Source organism: Salvelinus fontinalis, chromosome 2, assembly GCF_029448725.1.
Source record: "Salvelinus fontinalis isolate EN_2023a chromosome 2, ASM2944872v1, whole genome shotgun sequence".
Taxonomy (NCBI): domain Eukaryota; kingdom Metazoa; phylum Chordata; class Actinopteri; order Salmoniformes; family Salmonidae; genus Salvelinus; species Salvelinus fontinalis.
The window spans coordinates 64,939,614-64,961,064 of NC_074666.1; the positions used below are offsets into that span (position 1 = coordinate 64,939,614).

Below are 21,451 nucleotides of genomic sequence, written 5' to 3' on the forward strand. Positions count from 1 at the left end.
GGGTTTCGGGACTGATACGGTTAATGATATTCTTTTTTGCCAATTTGGTATTTATCCCAAATCTGTGACCTCATCGTGTACATTAAAATAAGAATACATGTATGAGCGGAACTGAAAGTGAAAATAGATATCGCATTGTACACCTGCCCTTTTTATGACAGACTGACCAGGTGAAAGCGATGATCCCTTATTGATGTCACTTGTTAAATCCACATCAGTGTAGATGAAGGGGAGGAGACAGGTTGAATAAGCATTTTTAGGCTTTGAGACATTGATTGTGTATGTGTGCAAGACAAAATATTTAAGTGGCTTTGAACGGGGTATGGTAGTAGGTGCAAGGCGCATCGGTTTGAGTGTCAAGAACTGCAACCCAGTCAACAGTTTCCCGTGTGGATAACGACCGCTTTCGACACCTTGTAGAGTCCATGCCCCGACGAATTGAGGATGTTCTGAAGGCAAAGGGGGATGCAACTCAATATTAGGAAGGTGTTCCTAATGTTTTGTACACTGTGTATATGCAATCAATTTTCAGAGTAAATACAAATTTAACTATGTATTCTATAAAATAATCTCAAGAGTTCATAATTTAACTGCGTACACATCTGTTAAATTTGTGACAGTAAGAAGAAGCTGCATATATATGATCATTAAAAAAGCCTCAAACTATACAAAGAAAATTTCCATTACCATATTCGGTATGTTGAGTAACAATATACGATAGAAAGAGAATAATAGCCACATATCAGTAGATGTGTGGAAACTTGATAACCCTACAGAAGTTAGAGAATTTTATATAAACTTGAAACGGTTCCATAACGACAGACGCTGGGAAACGGGAAGCAAGTACAGGGTGAGGATTTTACAATAAATAGAAACAAAGCCAGAGCAGCGTCTGGACAAGAGAAACAAAACAACATCAATGCAGGGAATGAAAATGAGGAAGTGACAGATATATGGCAGGCAATCAATGACGTGATTGAGTCCGATGAAGCGCTGGCGCGCACAACGTTGGTGATAGGTGCGCGTTATGACGAGAAGCCTGGCAACCTCGAGCGTCAGAGAGACAAAAATAATGAACAATGTGACCATACCCACAGTGAGTCAGGATTTCAAGAGAAATGAAACTCTTCTTTTTTTTTACACTATGTTTGCGTTCTCTTCAGTCAGTGAAGTACCCACCTCAGTTCTGTATTTTACGCTCTAGGCTAGTTACCGCACACAACTTGGTTAGCTGTAGATCAGACACAATGTCGAGTAAAATGACAGCCTCTATCTCATTGGAACAGGACCTCTTCAACTGTCCCATCTGTCTAGACCTGCTGAAAGATCCGGTGACTATGCCTTGTGGACACAGTCACTGTATGGGCTGTATCCAGGGCTTATGGGAGCAGGAGGACCAGATGGGAGGTCAGATCTGCCCCCAGTGCAAAGAAAGTCTTACACAACCTTGGCCCACTCTGAACCGAAATACTATTCTGGCGGAAATGTTGGCGAAACTGAAGAAGACAGAACTCCAAGCTGCTCCTCTTACAGAAGATGTGGTTGCATGTGACTTCTGCACTAGAGGAGCGAACCAAGCTGTCAAGTCCTGCCTGGTGTGTCTGGCCTCGTACTGTGAGACTCACCTAAAGCCCCACTATGAAAACCCTTCCTTTGGAGGGCACAAACTGTTGGATGCCACCCGACGATTACAGGAACGGGTTTGCTCAACTCATCACAAACTGCTGGAGGTTTACTGCAGAACCGACAAACTGTGTGTGTGTGTGAGTTGTGCACTGTACGATCACAAAGGCCATGTCACCGTCCCTGCATCAGATGAAAGAATGGAGAAGCAGGTAGGTGCTAAAACCATAGACATTAAAACCAGTAGATCGTGGTAGCGCTGACGTCATCCACGATTTTCCTATTGAAAACTACTGATGGCGATGTAGTCCTTTTCATCCTGCCTGAGAGAGTCAACCACACGCTGCGTTGTCCTGTGTGATGACAAATGTAGTAGTCAGAATGGATCACTACTTAATAAAATATCTGAATTTGTAGCTAACTTTAAAATAATGAATCGTGGAGATCGAACTTGTTCTAATGTTAGAGGCCCAAACGGCCGTAAAATGTTGTTTCGTTTGGCCGTTCTGGCGATTGTAATTTACATAGGTTTTATAGAGCAGACCAGGGCTTTGGGCAGTGCACCACTTGGTTGCTACGCAGGCCTGGCTAAAACTCATTGGGGGAACATCATTTAGCTTTATGTAAAAGGTCATCTGAAGCGCTCTGGCACAGTGATTTAGTTCTGCCGTTTAGCCTAATCTTGTAAATCACATCCTGATCTATGCTGGTTATCACATATAGTATCACGTGTGTCACTCTCTGTTCAGCTCTACTTATCATGTTTCCTTTGTTGCTATTAGTGCATTTAGTTTGTTAAGAAAGTGGAAAGCTCATGTTGTGTTGTCTGGTGCTTCTCTGCTCACAGAAAGAGACAGAAGCCACAAGAGGATCATGTCGACTGAAAGTCAAGGAAAAGGAAGAGGAGGTGGAGCACCTGAGGGGAGCTTTGATGTCGTTTAAGGTGAGATAGGATGTTTTGGAAGAGATGGGCTACTGTGTATGATCAAGGTCAGAGAGAGGGAGTGGTGGTGGTGTTTGAAGTTAACTTAATCTGCCATAACTTTATCTGTACACATGTTGTACTGCATTGAATCTGTTATCGCCATCCTATTAGCTTTCTAAAGTACCAGTGCATCTTTAATGAGATTAGATTGATTTGATTAGATCACCTTTATTATCCCACCAGGGATATATTAATTTGGTAATTTGCTTAAAAAAACAAAATACATAAAAACTCAGAATATTACACAATATATTTTATATGAAAGTACAATAGGCTGCAGATTTACAGTGCAAGTGCAATATATATTTACTGTACACACCTATCAACTAGTCAACAGTCCAATTAGACTATCCATTGTACAGCCTAATGGCTGTTGGAATTAAAGAGTCCTTATATCTGTTTTTCCTGAGCTTCTTTTTTAAAGAAGTCGTCTTCCCCTAGTCAGGCTATGACTGAATTTCGGGTGAAGGGGATGTGTACTGTCCTGTAAAATGATACATTTTTAGAGGATGAGTTTTGTGTACAGGCTGAAAGCAGCTGATTCTTGGTCCATACTACCAATGATTTTTCCCACCGTCTTGATCAGGCGCTGAAGCTTGGCCTTGCGCTGACATGTTGCCAAATGCATATCAGACCAAAGGGCAGCACATTCTGCAGGACATATTTGTAAAACATATGTGGGATATGAGGATTAAAATGAAAACGATTTTGCATTAAAAAAACTATCTGTTCTAGTGAATGTTTCTTTACAAGTGTCACGCCCTGGCCTTAGTTATCTTTATTTTCTTTATTAGGTAGTTCGTGGGTGATTGTCTATGTCATTACGTAAGTTGCCTGTGTCTGCACTTGTCGTAGTATAGCTTCACGTTCATTCATTTGTTGTTTTGTTAGTTTGTCAAGTGTTCTTCGTTTCGTCTTCGTTCAATAAATAGAAGATGTATTGTTATCACGCTGCGCCTTAGTCCTCTCTTCATCCAACAACGATCGTGACAGAATCACCCACCAACAAAGGACTAAGCAACGTGGTAAAAGGCAGCAGCAGCGATCGCAGGACTCATGGACTTGGGAGGAAATTCTGGACGGCGGAGGACCCTGGGCACAATCTGGAGAATATCGCCGCCCTCGTGATGAGCTGGTGGCAGCTAAAGCCGAGAGGCGGTGGTATGAGGAGGCAGCACGGAAGCGTGGCTGGAAGCCAGAGAGGCAGCCCCAAAAATGTCTTGGGGGGGGGAATAAAGGGGAGTGTGGCAGGTAGGAAACCTGCGCCAACTCCCCGTGCTTACCGTGGAGAGCGAGAGTACGGGCAGACACCGTGTTATGCGGAAGAGCGCACGGTGTCTCCTGTACGTGTGCATAGCCCGGTGCGGTACATCCCAGCTCCTCGTATCGGCCGGGCTAGTGTGGGCATCGAGCCAGGTGCCATGAAGCTGGCTCAACGCATCTGGTCTCCAGTGCGTCTCCTCGGGCCGGTGTACATGGCACCAGCCTTACGCATGGTGTCCCCGGTTCGCCAGCACAGCCCAGTGCGGGGAGGTGGAATAACCTGCTACGGGGAGCATTCAACCAGGTAAGGTTGGGCAGGCTCGGTGCTCAAGAGCTCCAGTACGCCTTCACGGTCCGGTCTATCCGGTGCCACCTCCTCGCCCCAGTCCAGTACCACCAGTGCCAACACCACGCACCAGGCTTCCAGTGCGTCTCCAGAGCTCTGTTCGCCCTGTTGCTGCTCCCCGCACTAGCCTTGAGGTGTGTGTCCTTAGCCCGGTACCACCAGTTCCGGCACCACGCACCAGGCCTACTGTGCGCCTCAGCAGGCCAGAGTCTGCCGTCTACCCAGCGCCGCCTGCGCTACCCGTCTACCCAGCGCCGCCTGCGCTACCCATCTGCCCAGCGCCGCCTGTGCTGCCCGTCTGCCCAGCGCCGCCTGCGCTGCCCGTCTGCCCAGCTCCGCCTGCACTGCCCGTCTGTCCGGAGCCGTCAGAGCTGCCCGTCTGTCCGGAGCCGTCAGAGCCGCCCGTCTGTCCGGAGCCGTCAGAGCCGCCCGTCTGTCCGGAGCCGTCAGAGCCGCCCGTCTGTCCGGAGCCGTCAGAGCCGCCCGTCTGTCCGGAGCCGTCAGAGCCGCCCGTCTGTCCGGAGCCGTCAGAGCCGCCCGTCTGTCTGGAGCCGTCAGAGCCGCCCGTCTGTCCTGAGCCGTCAAAGCCGCCCGTCTGTCCTGAGCCGCTAGAGCCGTCCGTCAGTCAGGAGCCGCTAGAGCCGTCCGTCAGTCAGGAGTTGCCGGAACCGCCCGCCAGTCAGGAGCTGCCGGAGCCACCCGCCAGTCAGGAGCGTCCGGAGCCGCCCCTCAGTCCGGTTCTTCGTTTCGTCTTCGTTCAATAAATAGAAGATGTATTGTTATCACGCTGCGCCTTGGTCCTCTCTTCATCCAAACGACGATCGTGACAACAAGGACACAGACATTGAAATGCTGTTTGTTTATATTGGTATTTATGTGGTCACTCTATCGACTGACTCCCTGTTGATCTTTGTCGGGGGGTAATTAAGTACCAGAACATTGAGGCAGGGTCTAAATCACTATATTCCTTTCGATCAGCGCTCTGCAAGGGAAGCTGTTCTGGACAGCACCAGGACCCTCTCAGAGCTGAAAGTATACCTGGAGCGGAGGGGCAACGAGGTGAAGGAGCTGATCAGGGCTCAGGAGAAGGTGGAGGTGAACCGGGCGGAGGCCCAACTGCAGCGTCTGGAGCAGGAGATTATTGCGCTGAAGAAGAGAGACTCTGAGCTGAAGAAACTCACACTGACCCAAGATGACGCATACTTCCTTCAGGTATAAGCACTTATTTGTTTAATACTCCTTACACAGATTAGTAGAAGTAGAAACTGGATTATCTTGAGGATAATCGGTTTTGCAGAATGATATCTTTAAATAAACAGACATAGTTTGCTGCCCTGGAAGTTCAGCTATATGTGAAGCCGTTTTCTTTCTTCAATCTTTCCAGCACTACCAAGACCCCAGTAGCTCTCCTGTATCTGAAGACCTGCCGAGCGTCAACATTGACCCGCTGTGTGGTTTTGGGACAGTGAAGAGAGCTTATACTCATTTCAAGGAGCAGTTGGAATGCTTCTGTGATGGAGGAATGAAGAGGATATTGAACACAGGTAGAATTTCAGAGGTTCCCCACTGGGCACAGACGTCAATTCAATGTCTATTCCACGTTGGTTCAATGCAATTTCTTTAAAATGACGTGGAAACAACGTTGATTCAACTAGTGTGTTCCCAGTGGGTTAAGATTGCACGTGAGATGTGAATGAGGTACTGTATATCTTTTGAAAACCCTTGAATTGGGAGTCTGGGTTTTAAAAGCTTGTAAGAAATAATAATAATGTGTGCATCTGTGTCCATTTCCACAGTAAAAGCCATCCATATGCTTCAGTCACCAAAGCCCAGCCAATGTAAGTGTGTTTATAATCTCAGCATGCAGAATTTTTCCAGGAAAAACCCCCACAAAATACTGTAGCCTATGTGAGCTAAAATGTTTGTGCAATTATTTCACTTTCAGCTCCAAAGACAATTGGTCAAGCCAATGGGAGCCCCCCAGCCTTCAAGCCCGCCCTGGTAATGGGGGAACCTGCAGTAACCTGTGACACTCCCCTTTCCCTCTGTACAAAGTCCTCTATCTTGAAGTGCTCTTCCATGAGCAAACCTCCAACTGGCACAGCAATCCTATTTCCCAAAAAAGGGCCATCAAATGTCACTAAACCTGCTGCTAGAGTAGAGGCCCTCCTCACCAAACCCTTGTCCACCACTGACAACCTTCTCTTGACCAAATCGGCATCTAATATGAACATCAATCCTCTGCTTACTAAATCCTTATCTAACACTGAAGGGTTCACCAAACCTGGAGCTGGTATAGCAGTCCTTAACACTGAACCTGCTCCTACAACAAGTAGCAGCATTTTCAAGTGTCCTGTCGGTGTTTGTGGTAAGCCTGCAGTTGACGTGGATGATTTTTGTAACGCAGCATTAAACACTGACAGCGGTCCTTTCACCAAACTATCTGACAACATTAGTAGGGAAAAGCCAAGCACATGTTTCCCATTTGGCAAGCCTAAATGTAACGCAGGCTCATCCCTCTTTGGCAAGCCTGAATCTAACACAAGTTCACCCTTCTTTGGCAAGCCTGCATCTAACACAGGTTCACCCCTCTTTGGCAAGCCAGAATCTAGCACAGGTTCACCCCTCTTTGGCAAGCCTGAATCTATCACAAGATTCTCATTTGGCAAGCCGGAATCTAGCACAGGTTCACCCCTCTTTGGCAAGCCTGAATCTAAAACAGGTTCACCCCTCTTTGGCAAGCCTGAATCTAAAACAGTATTCTCATTTGGCAAGCCTGAATCTAACACAGGTTTATCCCTCTTTGGCAAGCCTGAATCTAACACAGGTTTATCCCTCTTTGGCAAGCCTGAATCTATCACAGGTTTATCCCTCTTTGGCAAGCCTGAATCTAACACAGGTTCACCCCTCTTTGGCAAGCCTGAATCTAAAACAGGTTCACCCCTCTTTGGCAAGCCTGAATCTATCACAGGTTTATCCCTCTTTGGCAAGCCTGAATCTAACACAGGTTCACCCCTCTTTGGCAAGCCTGCATCTATCACAGGTTTATCCCTCTTTGGCAAGCCAGAATCTAGCACAGGTTCACCCCTCTTTGGCAAGCCTGAATCTAACACAGGTTTATCCCTCTTTGGCAAGCCTGAATCTAACACAGGTTCACCCCTCTTTGGCAAGCCTGAATCTATCACAGGTTTATCCCTCTTTGGCAAGCCAGAATCTAGCACAGGTTCACCCCTCTTTGGCAAGCCTGAATCTAACACAGGTTTATCCCTCTTTGGCAAGCCTGAATCTAACACAGGTTCCCCCCTCTTTGGCAAGCCTGAATCTAACACAGGTTTATCCCTCTTTGGCAAGCCAGAATCTAGCACAGGTTTATCCCTCTTTGGCAAGCCAGAATCTAGCACAGGTTTATCCCTCTTTGGCAAGCCAGAATCTAGCACAGGTTCACCCCTCTTTGGCAAGCCTGAATCTAAAACAGGATCCTCCTTTGGCAAGCCTGCAGACCAGCCTGGTGTCGTGGAGATTTCTATTTTAGAAAACGAAACCAAGCATTCTCCTATCAATGAAGAAATGCTGTTATCAGGGTTACACATCACGGGATTACACTAGAAATTGTAAATACATAATAATACAATGAGTTTGCCCATGTTAATATACACGTGTACTTTGATTTGTTATGCAATACTGTGATGGATTTAATGTTCTCTGTACTGAATTAAATTGATTTCTTTCACTGATTTAAAAACTGTAATATACCCATGATAATTTACCAATTTTCTGCCAGACGATGGCATTCAAACAACAGTCTCACTCTTATGCAGTCCCTAAATTCATGTGGTATGTTTTGAAAAATATGTGTTCTGACCTCAATGGGACATTCTGGTTAAATAAATACAAATGTGAAAACTTGATATTATGTTGGTGCAATTGTAGTTTCTTACATATTGTTTCTGTATTTACCATTAAGTGCAATATGTACGTAGCACTTAACACATGGATCTCACATAGCCATTTTTATGTATTTGTTTGGTGTGTGTGTGTTGCTGTGTTCATACTGACAGCATACCAATCAAATCAAACTTTATTTGTCACATGCGCCGAATAAAACGGGTGTAGACCTTACCGGGAAATGCTTACTTACAAGCCCTTAACCAACAATGCCGTTCAAGAAAGAGTTAAGAGAATGTTTCCTAAATAAACTAAAGTAAAAAATTCTAAAAAGTAACACAATAACGAGGCTATATACAGGGGGTACCAGTACGGAGTCAATGTGCGGGGGTACAGGTTAGTCATCAAGGTAATTTGTACATGTAGGTAGGGGTGAAATGACTATGCATAGATAATAAATAGCAAGTAGCAGCAGTATAATAACAGATGGGGGGGGGGTCAATGTAAACAGTCTGGGTGGCCATTTGATTAATTGTTCAGCAGTCTTATGGCTTGGGGGTAGAAGCTGTTAAGGAGCCTTTTGGTCATAGACTTGGCGCTCTGGTCTGCTTGCCGTGCGGTAGCAGAGAGAACAGTCTATGACTTGGGTGACTGGAGACTTTGACAATTTTTGGGGCTTTCCTCTGACACCGCCTAGTGTATATAGGTCCTGGATGGCAGGAAGCTTGGCCGTACTGGGCTGTACGCACTACCCTCTGTAGCGCCTTACGGTCAGATGCCGAGCAGTTGCCATACCAGGCGGTGACGGAACCGATCAGGATGCTCTCGATGGTGCAGCTGTAGAACTTTTTGGGGCCAAATGTTTTCAGTCTCCTGAGGGGGAAAAGGTGTTGTCGTGCCCTCTTCAACTGTCTTGGTGTGTTTGAACTATGATAGTTTGTTGGTGATGTGTACACCAAGGAACTTGAAACTCTCGACCCGCTCCACTACAGCCACGTCGATGTTAATGTGGGCCTGTTCGGCCCACCTTTTCCTGTAGTCCACGATAAACTCCTTTGTCTAGCTCACATTGACGGAGAGGTTGTTGTTCTGGCACCACACTGCCAGGTCTCTGACCTCCATCCTATAGAGCGGCAGGTAGCCTAGTGCGGGCGGCAGGTAGTCTAGTGGTTAGAGCGTTGGACTAGTAACCGAAAGGTTGCAAGATAAAATCCCTGAGCTGACAAGGTAAAAATCTGTCCTTCTGCCCCTGAACAAGGCAGTTAAACCCACTGTTCCTAGGCCGTCATTGAAAATAAGAATTTGTTCTTAACTGACTTGCCAAGTTAAATAAAGGTAAAATAAAATAATATTTCCCAAATGGGACAATATAGACATTGATTGAGTGGGATTGTAACCGAAGCAACAGGCAGATATATTTACCACACACATGAGAGTTCAGGATAAAATAATACTTTAATGGAAAAGCTTACATAAAGTTACCCTCTTACATAATTATATATATATTCATCTTCTTCTTTTTTAAAAAAGTATTTACTGTTTAGCGTTTACTATATAGTGTCAGAAATTATTACACTGTGCACTCACACTGCATACACACACAGTATAACTGTTACAAACTCTCATACACACCATAAAACGCATACCCACAGGCAGCATACAGAGAAAATATTCTAGATCCCTTAGAAAACCCTTAGGTGCAGGTAATACGTAGTATATCTGTAAGCAAATAGCCCCTTTATGTCTACGATACAAACCACTTCTTTATTCATAAAACATTAACTTCAATGTCCTCTTTGGATCGCAAGTTCCTGTATATTGGTGGTTGGTTACTATTAAAACACTGTCCACATATAGGACGTCTCAAACACAGAGCAGGACATACCAGGATATGGAAAAAATGACGCTATTCATATAACATATGCATTTCACAGAACAATTAATATCTCAAACATCAGGAAAATGCAGAGGACTCATGATAAACATGTCCTCCTTGGAGATGACTGACAATGCCAACGTTGAAAACCTTGACACTGAGGGCCAGTCTGGGGTAGCTCTTCATTCAGAATGTAGCTCTTCATTCAGGTAAGACAACACAACAACCCCATACTGTACAGGCACAGATGCATTTGGAAGGTATTCAGACCCCTTGACTTTTTCCACATTTTGTTACGTTACAGCATTATTCTAAAATTGATGAAATTACTTTTTTCCTCATTAATCTACACACTATACCCAATAATGACAAAGTGAAAACAGATTTTTAGACTTTTTTTCTAATTTCTTAAATTAAAAAACAGAAATAGCTTATTTACATAAGTATTCAGACCCTTTGCGATGAGACTCGAAATTGAGCTCCGGTGCATCCTGTTTCCATTGATCACCCTTGAGATGTTTCTACAACTTGATTGGAGTCCAGCTGTGGTAAATTCAATTGATTGGACATGATTTGGAAAGCCACACACCTGTCCTATATATAAGGTCCCACAGTTGACAGTGCATGTCAGAGCAAAAACCAAGCCATGAAGTCGAAGGAATTGTTCGTAGAGCTCCGAGACAGGATTGTGTTGAGGCACAGATCTGGGGAAGGGTCCCAAAGAAATTCTGCAGCATTGAAGGTCCCCAAAAACCCAGTGGCCTCCATCATTCTTAAATGGAAGAAGTTTGGAACCACCAAGACTCTTCCTAGAGCTGGCCGCCCGGCCAAACTGAGAAATCGGGGGAGAAGGGCTTTGGTCAGGGAGGTGACCAAGAACCCGATGGTCACTCTGAGAGAGCTCCAGAGTTCATCTGTGGAATCTTTCAGAAGGACAACAATCTCTGCAGCATTCCACCAATCAGGTCTTATGGTAGAGTGGCCAGACGGAAGCCACTCCTTAGTAAAAGGCACATGACAGCCCGCTTGGAGTTTGCCAAAAGCCACCTAAAGACTCGTAGACCATGAGAAACAAGATTCGCTGGTCTGATGAAACCAAGATTGAACTCTTTGGCCTGAATGCCCAGCGTCACGTCTGGAGGAAACCTGGCACCATCCCTATGGTGAAGCATGGTGGTGGCAGTATCATGCTGTATGGATGTTTTTCAGTGGCAGGGACTGGGAGACTAGTCAGGATTGAAGGAAAGATGAATAGAGCAAAGTGCAGAGAGATCCTTTATGAGAACCTGCTCCAGAGCCCTGAGGACCTCAAACTGGGGCGAAGGTTCACCTTCCAACAGGACAACAACCATAAGCAAACAGCCCAGACAACGCAGGGGTGGCTTCGGGACAAGTCTCTGAATGTCCTTGAGTGGTCCAGCCAGAGCCTGGACTTGAACCCGACGCTCCCCATCCAACCTGACAGAGCTTGAGAGGATCTGCAGATAAGAATGGGAGAAACTCCCCAAATACAGGTGTGCCAAGCTTGTAGCGTCATATCCAAAGAGACTTGAGGCTGTAATCGCTGCCAAAGGTGCTTAAACAAAGTACTGAGTAAAGGGTCTGAATACCTAAAGTGATATTTCTGGTTTTTATTTCTAATACATCTGCAAAAATGTATAAAACAGTTTTTGCCTTGTCATTATAGGGTATTGTGTATAGATTGATGAGGGGGAAAACAATTGAATCATTTTCAGAATAATGCTGTAGGATAACAAAATGTGGAAAAAGTCAAGGGGTCTGAATACTTTCTGAATGCACTGTACGTGTGTACTTGTTCCTACCCAACAAGGTGTGATCTGACCTGGAAACCTGTCAAATGTGTTGATTTCAGGAACTGCCAGTGCAGAGAGGAGATTCTACAGGGTGCATGCTGTCTGCTTCGGAATGCTGTGTGTTATACAAGTGACTCTCAATGCTTCCCTACGTGTCTACTGTGTTTATTACTCATAACCTCAGCAGAGACAAAGTAAAACATTTTCTGAAAACATTTTCAGAAATATCATGAAAACCTTTATTAATAATCCATTATAAATTCCTGTAATGGCAATTCATGTTTAAATGCTGGAATAATCACAAATTGTTCACTCACATTTTATAAACGGTGTAACAATGGCTTATTATTTGGTCATTATAAAGTCTTACCCTTTAAAAAACATTATGCCACCACTGACAGTGTTGGGGTAGTTCTGCTTCAAGTAATTCAACTAGTAATTTAACTACATTTTGCAGTAGCTTGATGCTAGTTTAACTATATTCAAATCTTTGATTTCATGGTTAATAACATTTTTTACCCACTTTTTTAAATGACAAGCATTCTATTACAGTAATATCTGACTCCAGATTGATCTGTTTTTGCAGTCATGTTCCATGACTTTGTATTGAATGACATTTCATATAGATCATTTTTCATGAGTCAGTTTTGAAAGTAGCTTTAGATATCGGTAAACAAACTATATTTCTCTTATGGGTAGCTTTACTGTAGCTCAACTTCTTCCAGTGTGAGGTAATTGGTAGCTTGGTAAACTATATTTTCAGAGTAGCTTCCCCAACACTTACCGCTGACATTTTTTTTTACCACGAGCAGATGTGGTCTAAACACTACAGATAGACAAAGCAAAGTTTTCCACTGAGCTTGTGGCTGGGTACAGTTTTCACCCCCTTTTTACCCTAACCAAAACGTACTTGTTCTTCAAGTCTACAGTTACAGAGAAAGCCACACACCACAGATCTCTTACAACAACCTTACCAATGGTATGACTGCTGTGTATTGATGTGGCGTACTGATATATGACATCACCACATCAGTAAAGGAATGCGGGGCTTGTTACACGGACAGTGGTGGTGTAAAGACGTGGAAGTTTACCTCTGAGTCTGGTCGATTCAATTCAGTATAATATCTGAACTTAGCACAAGTTGTAAGTATAGGATTTAACAATGTCGACATGTCGCAACCTGACTAAAACTATTATTGTAGGAGTCTTTCGCATTCACTCTGTTACAGATCAAAACACTCAGTTCAGGTTAGTATTTGTTGTGTGTAAATTGCTCTATGAATGACGCCTGTTCTAATGTGCACTCTGACAGGGCCGACCTGTACCCAGGAATGGTGGACTATGGATTCCGGCTCTTACTTTATTTCCATTGAGCAGAAGTCCTGGTGAACCAGCAGACCGAGCTGCCTAGAGAAAGGAGCATCCCTGGTGATCATCAACAGCAGAGAGGAACAGGTCATAGATGGGAATGAAATGAGAGTGGGGCCCTTATTTACAGTGCCTGGTGAAAGTCTACGCACACCTTGCACAGCTGTCAAATGCTGCTGCCTTAAAATTATATATACAGTACTGTGCAAAAGTTTAAGGCAGGTTTGAAAAAATGCTGTAAAGTAAGAATGCTTTCAAAAATAGACATGTTAATAGATTACATTGATCAATTAACTAAATGCAAAGTGAGTGAACGGAAGAAAAATCTAAATCAAATCCATATTTGGTGTCACCACGCACCCTTTTCCTTCAAAACAGCATCAATTCTTGTAAGTACAATGCTCTTCCATTTTCACTTTCAGTTCTGCTAAAATCGTAAGTGATCATACATTTCTTTTTCTTTTAATGGGCACGATGAGGTCACAGATTTGGGATGAAGGCCAAATTGTCAGCAGATAATACCGTTAACCCCATCAGTTCCGAGACCCCAGAAAAAAAGGACTTTTCATTTATCTGACTTTCATTTATCAGCATGTCCAGCCATTACATTTAGCCTCACAATTAAGTGTTTTACCATTTTCTTTTCAGGACAACCAGGGCTACAAGTAGAACACAAAACAATTTGACATCAAGTTTTATTAACAAATTGTCAATATAAGAATGGCTGCCAAAGAATAAACCTGATAAAAAATTAATTTATATGAATGGTGTAGGTATTCATAATGTTTTGTACACTCAGTGTATGTTGAACTAAGAGTTGTGCAGAGTTTATAGAATCTTATTCAAAATTATTTACAGCTGTAAAGGTGCTTCCACCAAGCATTGACTCTGGGGTGTGAAGACATACGCAATCAAGACATCTTTAATTTTAATTGTAACTTTTTCTTTCACTTTGAAAATGTGGAGCAGGTTTTGGAGATCAGTAGTGGGAAAATCAAATGTAATACCTTTTAAGATTGTATTTTAATGGAAGCAAAATGTGAATTGTGCAAGGGGTGTGTGTCAGGCGTGTGCGTACTTGAGGTGAATCAGGTGCAGGAGAGCAGAGAATTGTGAACGCAGCTGTGTCAAAAACCTCCTCCAGCCAACAAGGCAAAGTGTATAGCGCGCACAATAGTCACACAACATAAATGTATAACAATACAAATAAGCTTTGTGAAAACACACGGAAAATAACAAACGCTTAGCCTAGTGCGTACAACACGTAACACACAAATAATTTCACACAAAGACATGAGGGGGAACAGAGGAATAAATACATGTAGTGTGATTGGGGAATGCAAACCAGGTGTGAATGGAACAAGACAAAACAAATGGATAATAGAAAAATGGAGCGGCGATGGCTACATCCGGCGCCGACCGAGATGGCCGCCTCGCTTCGCGTTCCTAGGAAAATATGCAGTATTTAGTTTTTTTATGTGTTATTCCTTACATTGGTACACCAGGTAATCTTAGGTTTCATTACATACAGTCGGGAGGAACTACTGAATATAAGAGCAACGTCAACTCACCATCGTTACAACCAGGAATATGACTCTCCCGAGGCGGATCCTGTGTTTTGCCTTCCACCCAATACAATGGATCTGATCCCAGCCGGCGACCCTAAACAACGGCTGCCCTAAACAACGACGCCGTAAAAGGGGCAAACGAAGCGGTCTCCTGGTCAGGCTTCGGAGACGGGCACATCGCGCTCCACTCCCTAGCATACTACTCGCCAATGTCCAGTCTCTTGACAATAAGGTTGATGAAATCCGAGCAAGGGTAGCTTTCCAGAGAGATATCAGAGACTGTAACGTTCTTTGCTTCACGGAAACATGGCTTACTCGAGAGACGCTAACGGAGTCGGTGCAGCCAGCTGGTTTCTTCACGCATCGCGCCGACAGAAACAATCATCTTTCTGGTAAGAAGAGGGGCAGGGGTGTATGCCTTATGATTAACGAGACGTGGTGTGATCATAACAACATACAGGAACTCATGTCATTCTGTTCACCTGATCTAGAATTCCTCACAATCAAATGTCGACCGCATTATCTACCAAGGGAATTCTCTTCGATTATAATCACAGCCGTATATATTCCCCCCCAAGCAGACACATCGATGGCCCTGAACAAACTTTATCTGACTCTTTGTAAACTGGAAACCACACACCCTGAGGCTGCATTCATCGTAGCTGGGGATTTTAACAAGGCTAATCTGAAAACAAAACTCCCTAAATTCTATCAGCATATCGATTGTGTTACCAGGGCTGGTAAAACCTTGGATCATTGTTATACTAACTTCCGCGACGCATATAAGGCCGTCCCCCGCCCTCCTTTCGGAAAAGCTGACCACGACTCCATTTTGTTGCTTCCAGCTTACAAACAGAAACTAAAACAGCAAGCTCCCGCGCTCAGGTCTGTTCAACGCTGGTCCGACCAATCTGATTCCACGCTTCAAGACTGCTTCGATCACGTGGATTGGGATATGTTCCGCATTGCGTCCAACAACAACATTGACGAATACGCTGATTCGGTGAGCGAGTTCATTAGAAAATGCATTGACGATGTCGTACCCACAGCAACGATTAAAACATTCCCAAACCAGAAACCGTGGCTTGATGGCAGCATTCGCGTGAAACTGAAAGCGTGAACCACTGCTTTTAACCAGGGCAAGGTGACCGGAAACATGACCGAATACAAACAGTGTAGCTATTCCCTCCGCAAGGCAATCAAACAAGCTAAGTCCCAGTATAGAGACAAAGTAGAGTCGCAATTCAACAGCTCAGACACAAGAGGTATGTGGCAGGGTCTACAGTCAATCATGGATTACAAAAAGAAAACCAGCCCCGTCGCGGACCAGGATGTCTTGCTCCCAGACAGACTAAATAACTTTTTTGCTCGCTTTGAGGACAATACAGTGCCACTGACACGGCCCGCTACCAAAACCTGTGGGCTCTCCTTCACTGCAGCCGAGGTGAGTAAAACATTTAAACGCGTTAACCCTCGCAAGGCTGCAGGCCCAGACGGCATTCCCAGCCGCGTCCTCAGAGCATGCGCAGACCAGCTGGCTGGTGTGTTTAAGGACATATTCAATCAATCCTTATCCCAGTCTGCTGTTCCCACATGCTTCAAGAGGGCCACCATTGTTCCTGTTCCCAAGAAAGCTAAGGTAACTGAGCTAAACGACTACCGAGCCGTAGCACTCACTTTCGTCATCATGAAGCGCTTTGAGAGACTAGTCAAGGACCATATCACCTGACACCCTAGACCCACTCCAATTTGCTTACCGACCCAATAGGTCCACAGACGACGCAATCGCAACCACACTGCACTCTGCCCTAACCCATCTGGACAAGAGGAATACCTATGTGAGAATGCTGTTCATCGACTACAGCTCAGCATTTAACACCATAGTATCCTCCAAACTCGCCCTGTGCAACTGGGTCCTGGACTTCCTGACGGGCCGCCCCCAGGTGGTGAGGGTAGGTAACAACATCTCCACCCCGCTGATCCTCAACACTGGGGCCCCACAAGGGTGCGTTCTGAGCCCTCCCCTGTACTCCCTGTTCACCCACGACTGCGTGGCCATGCACGCCTCCAACTCAATCATCAAGTTTGCGGACGACACTACAGTGGTAGGCTTGATTACCAACAACGACAAGACGGCCTACAAGGAGGAGGTGAGGGCCCTCGGAGTGTGGTGTCAGGAAAATAACCTCACACTCAACGTCAACGTCAACAAAACAAAGGAGATGATTGTGGACTTCAGGAAACAGCAGAGGGAGCACCCCCCTATCCACATCGAGGGGACAGTAGTGGAGAAGGTGGAAAGTTTTAAGTTCCTCGGTGTACACATAACGGACAAACTGAATTGGTCCACCCACACAGACAGCGTTGTGAAGAAGGCGCAGCAGTGCCTCTTCAACCTCAGGAGGCTGAAGAAATTTGGCTTGTCACCAAAAGCACTCACAAACTTCTACAGATGCACAATCGAGAGCATCCTGTCGGGCTGTATCACCGCCTGGTACGGCAACTGCTCCGCCCACAACTGTAAGGCTCTCCAGAGGGTAGTGAGGTCTGCACAACGCATCACCGGGGGCAAACTACCTGCCCTCCAGGACACCTACACCACCCGATGTCACAGGAAGGCCATAAAGATCATCAAGGACAACAACCACCCGAGCCCCTGCCTGTTCACCCCGCTATCATCCAGAAGGCGAGGTCAGTACAGGTGCATCAAAGTGGGAACCGAGAGACTGAAAAACATCTTCTATCTCAATGCCATCAGACTGTTAAAACTTCTTCAGGCTGCAGGGTGAATATTGAAAAAACTGGAAAATATGCGCACATTTTCAAACGGCCTCTTAAGAAATTTTTGATATTCCAATATGCATATATTTACTCTTATTGGATAGAAAACAGTCTATAGTTTCTAAAAACGTTTGAATTATTGCTCTAAGTTGAACAGAACTATTTTTACAGCCCATTTCCTATCCAGAATTGAGATTTCCAAAATGCGATGTCTCTCTTTAAGACCTTGTCTATAAAAGGTCATTACACTTAGGACCGTAGAAACACGTCACACGCCTTCATCTGGGTGTAATGCGGAAGTGAGAATTGAAAGGAGTCGAATATCTCGTCCATGGACTGAATACCACACCTTCTTGTGAGACCTGCGCAGTTAAAAAAAATTTCCGGGCGCGAGGCAGAATTTGGAGTCGGCTCCTGGAAGAAGCTCGATAAAGCTGAATATGATCTCTTGCTACGATATTATTTGATACATGTCACAAAATCATCCTAAAGTATGTTTTTTCAATATACTTTAATTATATTATTGCAATTTATTCTGGACTTTAGACGTGATGTTTTGGAAGAATTTTTTGAAGACAGAAAGATTAGCGCCGCACAGCCGTGGTACTTGCTAACCAAAGAGGGAAATATTTCGTTCTGGAACCCAACTGAAGACTGTACTGGACATTGGACCCCGTTACAACATTCTGATGGAATATCAACAAAGATAAGGACCCAATTTGGGATGCTTTTTCATATATCTGTCGAACTGTGCTATGCTAACTGTGCTAACTGTGCTACGCTAGCGCTTGACTAGAATCAATGCTGCTGTATGCTAGCTTATGTTGTTAGCTAATATAACGATATATTGTGTTTTCACTGTAAAACACTTCAAAAATCGGAAATGTTGGCTCTATTCACACGATATCTGTCTTTCATTAGCTATCCACCATATGTTTTTCTGAAATGTTTTATGAGGTGTAATTAGTAGTTGACGTTGGTGTCTGTATTTTCTCTGGCTACTCCCGTCTGATTTCAGACTGTAGCTATGCTGTAGCATTTATGGTAGCATCAATGTAAAACTGATTTATAGCTAAAATATGCACATTTTATGAACAAAACATAGATTTATTGTGTAACATGTTATATGACTGTCATCTGAGGTAGTTTTTTCTGGGTTCTTTAGGTTGGTTTTAGGTTATTTCGGTTGGCTTGTGCATGCTACTTGAATCATAATTCATACATCATAATCATAATCATACGTGTCTGTCCACTTTTGTATTTGGTGGTGAGCTAACATAAATATATGTGGTGTTTTCTCTGTAAAACATTTAAAAAATCGGACATGTTGGCTGGATTGACAAGATGTTTATCTTTCAAATGCTGTATTGGACTTGTTAATGTGTGAAAGTTTCGCGCCCTGCAGCTGTTGTCATTTTCGTTCCGACATCGGGTTTGCAGCCCAAACAGGTTAAACAGCCACCACTAACATTTAGTGGCCGCTGCCAACATACTGACTCAACTCCAGCCACTTTAATAATGGGAATTGATGGAAATTATGTAAAAATGTATCACTAGCCACTTTAAACAATGCCACTTAATATAATGTTTACATACCCTACATTACTCATCTCATATGTATATGTATATACTGTACTCTATATCATCTACTGCATCTTGCCATCTTTATGTAATACATGTATCACTAGCCACTTTAAACTATGCCACTTTATGTTTATATACCCTACATTACTCATCTCATATGTATAGACTGTACTCTATACCATCTACTGCATCTTGCCTATGCCGTTCTGTACCATCACTCATTCATATATCTTTATGTACATATTCTTTATCCCTTTACACTTGTGTGTATAAGGTAGTAGTTGTGGAATTGTTAGGTTAGATTACTTGTTGGTTATTACTGCATTGTCGGAACTAGAAGCACAAGCATTTCGCTACACTCGCATTACATCTGCTAACCATGTGTATGTGACAAATAAAATTTGATTTGATTTGATTTTAGAAAGCCGGTGACGTCGACCACCGAACGCCGCCCGAACAAGGAGAGAGGCCGACTTCGGCGGAAGTGGTGACAGTGTGTAGACTCTCACATTGCACTGTTTCAATCTTTTTAGAATAGGAGTGCTGATCTAGGATCAGTTTTGGCTTTTAGATCATATTGAATCTGATTATTATAGACAGGGTGGATCTCGTCCTAGATAAGCACGTCTACTCTTGACATCTTTAATAAATATTGACCCAGACTTCTTTTTTTTAATGTAAGACTTGGTTATGTATGTGTAGTAATACATGCGTACCATTGTTTCATTATATGTGTGTTGTGCTGCATTAGTTCTTTCTCAGTGCTTTTAATAAGAAGGCATAGATTGGTCTGGCTGCTGAGGACCAAATGGACCTAGGTGGATGGAACCCCACTGACCACAGAGTAAGATATTTGTTTCTGTCCACCTAGCCTATCAAAGGACAAGGAGGAGCTACTACCATATTGCCTATCCAATCCTTTAGGATCTAGGGATCAATTTGGGATTGGCCTATGTAACATCAGACATTTGTTGTGTTTGTAGCCACTGGAGGGAGAGGGCTCCTGATAATTGCGAAGAGGCGCTGAGGTAAAGTACTTATGTAAAAAAACTTCAAAGTACTAATTAAGTATTTTGGGGGGGTATCTGTAATTTACTTTACTGTTTATAATTTTGACAACTTTTACTTTTACTCCAGTACATTCCTAAAGAAAATAATGTACTGTTTACTCCATACATTTTCCCTGACATCCAGAAGTATTCATTATATTTTGAATGTTTAGCAGTACAGGAAAATGGTCCAATACACACACTTAAAGTATTAAGAGAACATCCCTGGTCAGCTTCTGATCTGGCGGACTCACTAAGCACAAATGCTCCATTTGTAAATTATGTCTGTGTGTTGGAGTGTGCCCCTTGCTATCTGTAAAAAAAAAAATGGTGCTGTCTGGTTTGCTTAATAAAATAAATTAGAAATTATTTATGCTTTTACTTTTGACACATAAGTATATTTTAGCAATTACATGAACTGTTGATACTTAAGTACTTTTAAAACCAAATAACTTTAGACTTTTACTGAAGTAGTATTTTACTGGGATTTTTTTGTTTGTTGTCATTTTCTATTAGGTATCTTTACTTTTACTCAAGTATAACAATTGGGTACTTTTTCCACCACTGCGAAGAGGTGACGGAGGACACTGTGGAGATCTTGGTCAATCCTTTAGACCCCCTGGAGAGCTGGAATGACCTGTCCTATGTCAACCATGACTGGCCCTGGATCTGCGAGACTAAGGCTTGTCACAAGAAAGCATGGTGAAACTACTGTATCTATGTTTTCTGTCTGTGTGTTTGCTATGTGTATAAGCCACAGGCCTGTAAGCCAAATGCACATTTCCGTTATTAAATGGAATGGACAATAACGATTTGAACTTTAACTAGAATTGCTGTATTGTTGGAGTATGTATTTGTGCTTTTATCAGTCCAGAACAGTGTCTAAAATGTAGTTAACCAAAATTCCATCCACAGTTTTTATTAGAGTAAAGTCATACTGTATAAAAAATGACTGAGGCTATGAATACAATGTTTTCACCCCCGCCCACGGGTCCCCATTAGCTTTTGCCAAAGCAGCGGCTATTTTTCGTGGGGTTCACATTTCTCTCTTTACTCACCCTCTTCTGAACCCTCAACCAATTTGATCAATATGATGATGTAGCCTATCTCTCTGCCTCATATTTCTGAACAGCTGCAATTTGAACGAACGTTCCAAACATATATATGAAGGCTACAACCTTCTCTGTCTGTTGTAATGGATATTGCCATAGCACAAGCAAGACGCAGTCTACACATTGCATTGATATCATCTTTATAGTTAGGCTGCCTGGCTCCTGTTTAGCCAATGATGTTGCAATGATTATGGAAA

General features: G+C 43.6%; 1 protein-coding gene across 1 annotated transcript; it reads left to right on the forward strand.

Annotated features, from left to right (window-relative positions):
• The first annotated feature begins 1,092 nt into the window (after positions 1 to 1,092).
• Positions 1,093 to 8,125, forward strand: LOC129867209 (nuclear pore complex protein Nup214-like). The gene is made up of 6 exons (XM_055940469.1): positions 1,093 to 1,835; positions 2,471 to 2,566; positions 5,166 to 5,429; positions 5,602 to 5,761; positions 6,014 to 6,055; positions 6,163 to 8,125. The coding sequence occupies exons 1-6, from the start codon at positions 1,119 to 1,121 to the stop codon at positions 7,821 to 7,823; spliced, it is 2,940 nt and encodes a 979-aa protein (XP_055796444.1). The 5' UTR covers positions 1,093 to 1,118; the 3' UTR covers positions 7,824 to 8,125.
• The last annotated feature ends 13,326 nt before the right edge of the window (positions 8,126 to 21,451 follow it).

What these genes read in the sequence shown, in the direction of transcription:
- LOC129867209 (XM_055940469.1), top strand. Translation starts at nt 1,119, where the DNA reads ATGAAACTCTTCTTTTTTTTTACACTATGTTTGCGTTCTCTTCAGTCA. An exon ending in GAAGAGGATATTGAACACAG is followed by an intron (nt 5,762 to 6,013) that starts GTAGAATTTCAG and finishes CCATTTCCACAG; the next exon opens with TAAAAGCCATCCATATGCTT. An exon ending in GTCACCAAAGCCCAGCCAAT is followed by an intron (nt 6,056 to 6,162) that starts GTAAGTGTGTTT and finishes TTTCACTTTCAG; the next exon opens with CTCCAAAGACAATTGGTCAA.